The sequence below is a fragment of the Condylura cristata genome, unplaced genomic scaffold, assembly GCF_000260355.1.
Source record: "Condylura cristata isolate star-nosed mole 26May11 unplaced genomic scaffold, ConCri1.0 scaffold00013, whole genome shotgun sequence".
NCBI classification, from domain to species: Eukaryota; Metazoa; Chordata; class Mammalia; order Eulipotyphla; family Talpidae; genus Condylura; species Condylura cristata.
This window is the reverse complement of record NW_004567114.1, coordinates 31,732,452-31,742,268: the sequence shown is the minus strand read 5'-3', so window position 1 is coordinate 31,742,268 and position 9,817 is coordinate 31,732,452. Positions and strand designations below refer to the sequence as shown.

Here is a 9,817-nt window from a genome sequence, read left to right as displayed (position 1 = left end):
TCCCAAGTGAGCACCTGCAATCAGAAATTAAATTGAGCCGGAAACAACCAATGCCATATTTAGCAAGAATGTCTTATTTTATTGTTACTGTAACTGTGATTATTGTTAATGCCTGTTTAGCTTTTAATAGACATTTCCATGACTTATGTAGCAATAGTAATTATTTTTTCTTATTTTTATTTAATTCTTATTTTCAAAAGTAGATTACATGAGATGATTCATCTGAAAATGATATAGTGAAGATCACTGGAGTAGTTAAACTCTCTACTTGATTTCAAAATCTGTCTGTTCTTTTGTTAAAGCACATTCAGCAAATGTCTGATAACACTAACTTTCTAATTATTACTAATTGATATCGTGTATTTCGTACTCTTTTGTGGAGTGCTTTTTTTATTCAGCACCCTATTATGAAGTTTTTCATGTCAAAATATTTTATGTATCCAATTGCTTAAAATTTGATGATTTATAGTTGTTTTCAGTAGCTGCTATTGTAAAACTACTAGACATATACTTCTGGGAATATATCTGATTGTGTGAACATTTTAAAACAAAAACCTTCCTTATGATTGACTGGTTGGAGGTAAAAGCCACAGCTTCTCTAAGGGAGGACAGACACAGCACGGCTTCGGTGAGAATGAAGGCCAAGTGAAGCTAAGAGCCGGCATGGTCTAGTTATGTCGTGGCCATCTTTCACGGTTCAAGTCTATTTTACCTTCCACCCAAAATTTTCTTCACGGTATCTTGGATGTATTGAAGCCACTCCATTCAAACTGGGACTACTTGGCATCCAAAGAGAAACATTTCCCCTTGTGTCATGTAATATGGAAATAGGGCGAAGAATCTTTAAGATAAATACAGAGATGGTTTGCAGAAGTCCCTTTACCAGCAGGTGGCGCATCCACCCTGTGCTCCCGCGGAGGCGTCCCTAAAGAGGGAGCCTCAGGCACCCCAAGCTCCGTGTCCACGGTTGCGTGTCACCCTTGAACCTCTGAGCTGTGAGAAAGAAATACGGGAACATAGTTTAGGGAAATGTAGGGCTGTGGGATGATTTTGTGGGGGAGGCCTACAGACGCCCCCCCCCACCCCCAGCAGTTCTGCTTAAAGGATGAGGCTCTCAGGAATAGCAGAATGTAACTTTACGTTCCCCATCTAGCTTCTCCTCCCAGTTCACGCAGGCATCACTTCCTCTTTGCCTCTTCCACAGTCTTTCCCCTAAAACCCCAAATCTGGTCCACATGTAAGTGGGAAGTGGTGGTAGTACTGACCTATTCACTACTGGACTTTGACAAAGGAAGTTTTACCATTACTTAAGCCAAACAAATATTCCCTCCATAAGACTCACTAGTACTTAAACTAGCTGGGATATGTTAAAACCATATCCAACATATAGCTAAATTTAATTTTAATAGTCAGGTAGAAAAATGAAAAAGTCAACCAGTCTTAAGAATTTTAATTCTAATACAAAGTTCACAAAGGAAAAACTCATTTGGAAGGAAGTTCTAATCTATAGTAATATATAAACAATGCTGATTACTTTAAACACTTGAATTAAAAAAAGAATAATGTCTCACCTATTATACATGGTTATCTCATTTCATTTAGATGATTGGAAAAGAATAAAGGTTTATAAAAATAACCTTTAATATGAACTCTTTAAAGAGTATTATTTTTACATAGTCTATTATTCACTTACAAATTTGACTCATGTTCTAACTTAGTAAAGATTTCCTTGGTCTTACAAAAAGGAAAAAAAAGCCATAAAACTACTTATTTTCAAGAAGGCAAGAACTAGAACATGTGTGTGTTTGGAGCAAGCAGGCAACAGTGAGGAGTCATTTCATTGGGGGGATGGATTTAGCGAGTTAAGGAACAATCCGATTCATTCCAGCAGAATCCTTTAAAATACAACTGTGACCCACGATGCTAAAGAATTCAAATTACTCATGAAAGAAATTGTGGCCAGCCAGACTGATTTTGTAATGTTGACTTCAATACTAAATATATCAAACCAGCGACAGAGAAGAAGGCAGGTTCAAGATGAGAATGGTGCTTTTGCTCAGCTTGGCGAGCTCCTTTGTTCCTGAAACTACAGCCACACTGGCTAAAGCCAAAGCATCAGTGCTGCTTCCCTTAAGTCTCCCAACCTGTTTCTCTGAATTTTGGGTACTTGGAGCTGCTCGCTCTAAGCACAAGGTGGTACATACTGCAACCCCGTAGTAGTGCAGCAAGGCCAGCACTCAGCCACATGCAAGTGCATCTGGGGAAGGGAGGCCCTGTCCCCCTCCCCCCCACTTCTCAGTAGTGACTGTTTCTGATGGGAAGTAGGTGGAGGAAGAGATGTAGATGTACAGGAGCATCAGGACCAGAGAGATATCATGTTTGTTATGGGTTGATTTTCACCCCTCCCCCCCAAACATGTGTAAGCCCCACACCTCAAAATGTGAACTTATTTGGAATAAGCTTTTTTTTTTTTTTTTTTTAAAGATTGATTGATTTATGCATACAGAACTGGGGTACAGGCCGGAGGGGCAGGGGCAGTGAGAGGATTCACCAGAGACAGTGAGGAGATGAGGGGAGTAGCAGGTGGGTCAGGAGGGGTCTGCTGCACCATGTGGGTCACCTCTTGGGCAGGGGTCGAACTCATGCTGAAGTGGCTTTGGCTTCTTAGTGTTGCGCTTTAGCCTGCTGTGCCACCAGGGAGGGTCCCCCAATTTAAAAGTTTTTACTCAACCAATAAGCATTCTACAGGAAAACACCAGAAAATAGAATTGTCTACCAATAGAACTGATCAAGACAGTATATTAAGGTGGACAAAAGGATTCAAGTATCCCACGGCAGGATGGCAGCAGCAACATACCAATAATCTCAGCACTGACTGGAGCAAGGGTCCAGGCAGCTGCTTGCTGAGACCAGAGAGGCAAGCCCAGCAGTCAGCCGCAGTGGGTTGGTGCTATTTTGATAGGAAACTTCCAGTTCCATGAAGTCATAGTACATCCCATTTTCTTTTTTTAAGATTTGTTTATTTATGCTTAAAGAACTGGGGTAGAGGCCAGAGGTGTGGGGGGTGAGAAGATTCACCAGAGACAGAGTGGGGAGCAGAACAGGCCAATGATGAAGTACACAGCTGAGGGGAATAGCGGATGGGTCAGGAGAGGTTTGCTGTGCCATGTGGGTCACCTCCGGTGTGGGGATCAAACACATGCTGAAGGAGCTCTAGCTTCTTAGTGCTATGCTTTAACCTCCTGAGCCACAGGCTCTGGAATAAACTTTTTGAGAGGCAGTCAAGTACAAAGGGAAGACAAGATGAAGACACACAGTGGGTGATACATCTACAAACCCAGATGATCAGGATAATGGGCAGCCAGAAGAGCCCAGGAAGACCTTCCCCTGGAGCTCCCAGAGAGGGAGCAGAGTCCAGACAATGCCTCAGTGTTAGACTTTAGCCTTCACAGTTGTGAGCAAACCCATTTCTGTTGTTTTAAGGCATCAGTTTTGGCCCCTTGTTTGGGCCACCCCAGAAAACTAGCACAGGTGGAGAAAAGCAGAGGACGTACTTCCTTTATTCCTGAAGTGACAGGTAAAGCAAATGACAGCTGTGCCACCTGCCAATCCCTTTGCCTAGTGAACTCATCTTTAGGTTTAAGAATGTTCCAGCTTCACAGCTTTCAGAATAACTCACTCCCTCTGGGTTCCCTGAGAGCACTGATCTTGGTCCTCTTCTGACTTGTTCTCTGGGTCCTCACGTGATTTCCACAGCACCCAACTGATCTTGCCGATGGAGGACATCAAGGGCTTCGTGGCTCCACACCTGTCATCTAGGTGACTGGAGTCTCCTTATGAAACCTCTTTCCTCACTGCCAGTAAGTGGAATTCTTCACTGCAACCCCGTAACAAGCAGCTGCTTAGAGAGGAAGTCTAAGCCCACAGGAGGGAAGAAGATGCTGCCAGTGCAGATGTTAAAAGTTAATTTTACACAATGAAGTCATCTAGAAAAACTTTAGGACAAAGGTTGGAGACTGAACAAGAAATCCTCTTCTGTATCTAGTAACCAGAGGAAAAGCTATAGGCACCCAACTAAGCTTATCTTCTTTTCCAATCCAGCTCTTCTGGGCTGTCTAACCTGAAAGAGGGTACTGCACCCTCCTGGACTTGGAGCTAGGGTGAGAGAAGAGTAGTCTTAGGTGCAACATGTAAGGGTCCACTCACCTTCAAAGTTGGCTGCTGGCAGCGTCCAGCTGTCCTGCGGATGCCCTATCACACTGCACAGAGGGCGACTGTAAAATCCTGCTCAGAGGTAGCTTCTTGTCAACGGCCATTTCTTTTTCTCCCAGTGCTTTTTTTTTCTCCTACTGTTGTCACCTTCCTCCACTACTACCTTGTCCTCTTTAATTTTGGACTAGAACCACGAAACAACACATGCAATCAGGCTTTTGCACAAAATGGCAAGTCTTGTTGGAAAACTGAGTCTGGCGAGGGCAGAAATCACCCTTGCTCTTATCCATGCCTAATGTGCAGTGCATGGCACAGAGTAATAATAAATAATTGTTTATAAATGATTATTAAAAGTGAGTTCATAGCAACTACATTTCATGCAAGCGCTTGTGGTGCCTATTAGATGTTTGTGGAAGAATTGATATCACTTTCACATTTAAAAAAAACCTTAAACTATCTGCATCCCACCCCACACAGTATAATACCAAGCATGATTCCCAGTTTTATGAATCTGCAGTGACTTCTATTACTGTCCAGCAGGGGCCTGTGCCAGCCTGGGGCTGAACCTTGCCAAACCAGGGACAGGAGTGAGCCAGGGTCTCAGCCTCCCCACTCGTCCGAGGATATTGTGTCGCCTACAGCTTTCTGTTCTGTTAAAACCACAAGAAGAAAAGGAGGAGCCGCTACATTTAGTAACATTTATTTATGCATTCAGTATCAAGTACATAAGTGCAAATATCCAGAGTCCATAATTAAGTCCAATAGGAACTACAGAGGAAGTAATACAAATTGTAATAAAGTTGACATGCTGGTACTTTTTAGTTACCATACATGTAAATCAGTCCCTCGGTCCCACACAACAAAAGTACTGCGCGTTTGTTTGGGGTTTATTCATTGATTTAAGTTATACAAAACTGATTACCAGAAGTACAGTCGACTTTTAATTTTTACGTTGTGTGTGTGTTGGAAAAACACTAAAACATCAGTCTACGATTCTATATGTTGTTAGCAAAGGTTAATCCGACCAGCAACCCGAGGACGTAGAAGCGACTTCCACTGGGCACCCGCGCACTAGGCAGGCGTGGCCGGGGACAGGAGAAGCTACAGAGCATCGCAGAGGAGGACACTGTGGAGGGGGAGGGGCTTGGGCTCTCACCATCATGCACTTTTTTTTTAGCAACACAAAATTAAAAACCACATCTAATACACTTTTCTCTATATTTTAGTGCTTGACACAAGTGACTCAAATATCCTAAGAGTACAGGAACAGCCTAAAAACAGCTGTTTTAAAGTTTGTCTCTAAGATTATGGTACGGGGGTAAAGGGGAGAAACAATCAATTGCAGTAACATGTAAGAACAGCGCTGTTACTACGGGCAGACATTCCTGTTGGTGTCCAGTCCCCAGGGGGGGATACCAGCTTATTCAGCGTGCCTCTTAGCGCCTGGGATTTTAGCCTGAATCCTAAAAAGGCAACAGCAAAGGGTAGTAAGCCACAAGTGTTATGAATGAAATCCTTTTATGAGTTCATAATGTGCTTTAACTAGCTACTCTGTTGTGACCAAGTAGTTTAAAATTCCACAAGATAGGTAGGATAATCTTTATGTATGATTGTTTTATAAAAACATTTCTCTGCAGGGCCCTCCCTGGTGGCACAACAGGTGAAAGCGCAGCACTGTGAAGCTATCCACTGTGTCACAAGTTCGATCCCCAGCCAGGGAGGTGACCCACATGGTGTGGCAGACCTCTTCTGACCCGCCCACTGCTCCCCTCAGAAGTGTACTTCAGCATTTCTGCCTGCTGCTCCCCACTCTGCCTCTGGTGAATCCTCTCACCCACCACACCTCTGGCCTGTACCCCACTTCTTGTATGCATGAATAAATTTTTTTAAAATAATAATATACCAATAAAAATTTCTCTGCAGCAATTAAGAAAATATAAATTAGATGATGAGTTGAATGGCATAAGAAAGTCACATTTCTATAACGTATCTTTTAACTGAGACAACACAGGTGAACAAGGAGGAGGCACAGGGCCCTCCACCCTCAGGTGTATGCGCCACACCACACCCACTGCCAAAGTACCCACTATTCCCATAGTTAAGTGGTAACTTAAAAAAAAATAATATTTATTTATTTATTTATGCATTTAAGAGCTAGGGTGTAGGCCAGTGATGTGGGGGTTGAGAGGATTCACCAGAGACAGAGTGGGGAGCAGAACAGGCAGATCTACAAAATACACTGTGAAGGGGAGCAGCGGGCGAGACAGGAGAGGGCTGCTGTGCCATGTGAGTCACCCTCCTGGCCAGGGATGGATCTCGTGTTGCGGATATCTTCATAGTGGTGGAATTTAATCCCCTGTACCAACAGTGAGGCCTTTTTAAGTAGACAAAGATGTCAATTTATTTCAGGATCATGCAAACTGTGATATAGTCAGGATGACTATCATCCAATCTGGGACAGTTCTGTAAGGAAGGGGTGTGATTACTATTTCATGGACACATATGAACCAGGGATGGTCCTAGATAAAGGTCTTTGTTCCAGTTCTGTTACTTATTACCTGTGTGACATAGGCCAGTCAATGAGCTTTCCTGTTCTTAGAATGTGCATCTTTTAATGTGGTATAAACGAGATATCTCCAGCACCCCAAAAATTATGCAACCCTCACAGTATGGTAGTTTTATTTTAGAGTAAGTTAGCTAGAAATTTTCTGTTTTGTTAAATCAAAGCTTTATGTGCTAACTCACACAGCTTTTGATTGAGACTTTGTTCTGTGCCAAACACTCTTCCAACAAAAGGGAGAAGGTGCCTTGTTCTCAACGGCTCTCTCATTCTCATAGGTACTGGGGAGCCAGAAACACACAAGTGGGTTTTAATGGTGAGTTTTGTGGCTAGAATTCTAATATGGAAGCAAAATTTCAGAGGATCAAATTGACCCCATGAAGTAAGATCCCACCAAGACATTTCCTTCAAAATTTAGTGCTGGACTAAACAGTTTCTCTGAAGAACTTATTTGTTTGCCTCACACATTCTGGTTATCTAAAACCCATTGCTAGAGTTCTGCTCATCATCTAGACCAGACACAGGATTCTAAGATTACTAGCGGGGTGCATGTAGTCAAAGTCTAGGTCTCTGCTGACATGTTTTTGTTGTTGAAACCTAGATAAGATTTTGACTAAAACAAAATCTTGAATCATCATGCAATATAAAAATCATAATTTCAGATGATGTATCTAATGTAACTAGTTTAAGAATTAAGAAAAATGACTGAGCTTAATGGCCACGTTAAGCTGTGGATGCTTAGAGCTTGAGTTTTTAATCTCCCAAATATACAAAGTAGCCATAAATTAGAGTCTGTTTGAAGACTCTGGCTTAAAAAGCGATGGTGTGAATTAAATAAGCAAACAAAGAGCACACTTACTGAGTTAAAATGGTATAACTTGAAGCATAATAAATGTTTTAGAGATTTTAAAAATTTTTGAAGTTTTGAAAATAATTTCAGTGATTTAAAAAATTAGCAAAATTTGTTTAAAAGATTGAAATTGCTTTTTGACTTAATTGGCTTCATTTCAATTAATCTACATTAATTAAGTTTACTTTTCTGATTCAGGCTTCTTGCTTGTTGGACATGAGGCCAGTCCCCAGATAGAGTTTAATATCGTGAATTTATTCAAGGTCACTCATCATGATACTTGAAATGAACCACTGAGAGCTTTATCTAATTTAGGCTTGATATGTTTATAATTATTTACTGAAATAATCTGATTGAGAAAGATATGTTAACCTTTCATAATATGTGAACATATGACTAAGGTAAGTGAATGAATGTTCATAAATCAGCACATTGTCTTAGTACCTATAGATGATCCCTTCCTTACCTAGTTCACTCAATTGTGACTAATACAGTCTCTCCTTTTAACAAACTGTACTATAAACTTACTTTGCCACAACAGCATTTATGTGAGTCCTCACAAGTCCCAGATATTGGTCAATCTGTGCCTACAAAGAGAAAGAAATCATGAGCGCATCCAAAGGTCATGAGCTCAAAATTCAACGTGAATGTTTGACATCACATAGAACTTACCTGGTGCTTAACATACACTACAGGTAGAGTAAACATTGAAACCACAGCTGGGATAAAAAAAAAATACAGTATTAAAATTTTAAGCTATCAGTAAATATAAGTGCATAGATATATTTCTATGTAGATTGGAGATATTATAGCACTATAATAGTCAGCTTTCTAGATAAATGACAGGCAATTCATAAGGAAAACAAAGCTATGCTGAGCCCGATACAAATTTTAAATCATTATTTCCAGAATGAGGAAAGTGTGCCCTCCAAGATGAAAATTAATTTGTGTTCATAACTGCTTCTGTAAACAGTCTCCATCAAAGTGAAATAAAACCAGTTCTGTTAGGAAGAAAAAAAAATCACAAATTCATTTTCCACATGTAAAGTATATTATAGTCTTTCTTGAATTGTGCTGCCTGATGCTCAACACTGGGACATCGGGCATTTATTCCTAATCTATCAAAGGAGCCAACAGCTGGCAGCTTAGGCAGCTGTTCCTGGAGGAGGCGGCCTAAGGCTGGGCCATCCTTACCCATGAGCAGCAGGGTCAGGCCGTTGAAGAGAGCGCCGACATAGGTCAGGAGCCACATCAGGACTGCAAACTGGGGAACAGAACGAGGATCACAGCTTCTCAAACCATTTGTGACAAAGTCTCGCTTCACTGACTTTTCTGATTAGAATTTGAGGCAATGTATGTGGAGGTTTCAATGGGGAATGTGAGTCCATTTGAAAAGGGATGCGGACACACTGGAAGAGGATATGCCCTTACTCCCCCAGGGCATTTGGGAGCGCCTCCTCACAAGATTTGAGAGACTAGACAGAATGAAGATCTGGGGCAGGGGTCAGTAGCAGTGGCCCTTGCCATGTTTTGTAGGGGCCCAGAGGCTCAAATAGACTTTACATTTTTTAATGGTCAAATAAAATCCAAACAAATAACATTTCACGAAATATTATATAATATATATTAACATTCATAATATATCATAAAAATGATACAAAATTCAATTTTCAGTATTCATAAGTACAGGGCCACCATCCTGCATTTATGGGCTGTCTTTGACTGCTTTCCGGGTGTAATGAGAAAGGTTCAGCAGCCGATGCAGAGACCATGTGTCCTGCAGCAGCTACAATACCTAGCAGGTGGCCTATTATTGATAAGGCTCTGCTCTAGCCCACAGTTTTCAGAGTACAAATATAAACATCATCTTCAAAACCTGACAGTAAGTAGTTACACCTCCTTGGTATCTCTCTTTAGCCATTACTTGGTAGGATGTGATTCTAGGAAAGTACCCTGAGGGGCCAGGTCTCATTACTTGATTGTCCTTCTCCCCTTCCTCACAGTTAGTGGGCAGACACAGGTATAAGACCCCTGCCTGGTGATACAGGTATTCAGGGAGCACAGGGAAATCACAACAACCTCCCCAATCATAACGGACTGATGGCTTGTTCATAGGAGCTCAGTGAATTCCATGAGGACCCCAGGAATAACATGTCTCCCTTCAGGGGCTTGACACTGGGGGTGGGGTGGGGGTG

At 41.6% G+C, this 9,817-nt stretch overlaps 1 protein-coding gene across 2 annotated transcripts in view; it reads right to left on the bottom strand.

Annotated features, from left to right (window-relative positions):
- Positions 1–4,896: 4,896 nt before the first annotated feature.
- Positions 4,897–9,817, bottom strand: part of RTN1 (reticulon 1) — a 183,500-nt gene continuing 178,579 nt past the window's right edge. For both annotated transcript variants that reach the window (XM_004681820.2, XM_004681821.2), the window contains 4 exons: positions 8,817–8,886; positions 8,295–8,341; positions 8,151–8,209; positions 4,897–5,675 (listed from right to left, as the gene is read on the bottom strand). In XM_004681820.2, coding sequence (XP_004681877.1) covers positions 5,633–5,675; positions 8,151–8,209; positions 8,295–8,341; positions 8,817–8,886 — 219 coding nt within the window. In that variant the 3' untranslated portion in view covers positions 4,897–5,632. The remainder of the gene's footprint in view (positions 5,676–8,150; positions 8,210–8,294; positions 8,342–8,816; positions 8,887–9,817) is intronic.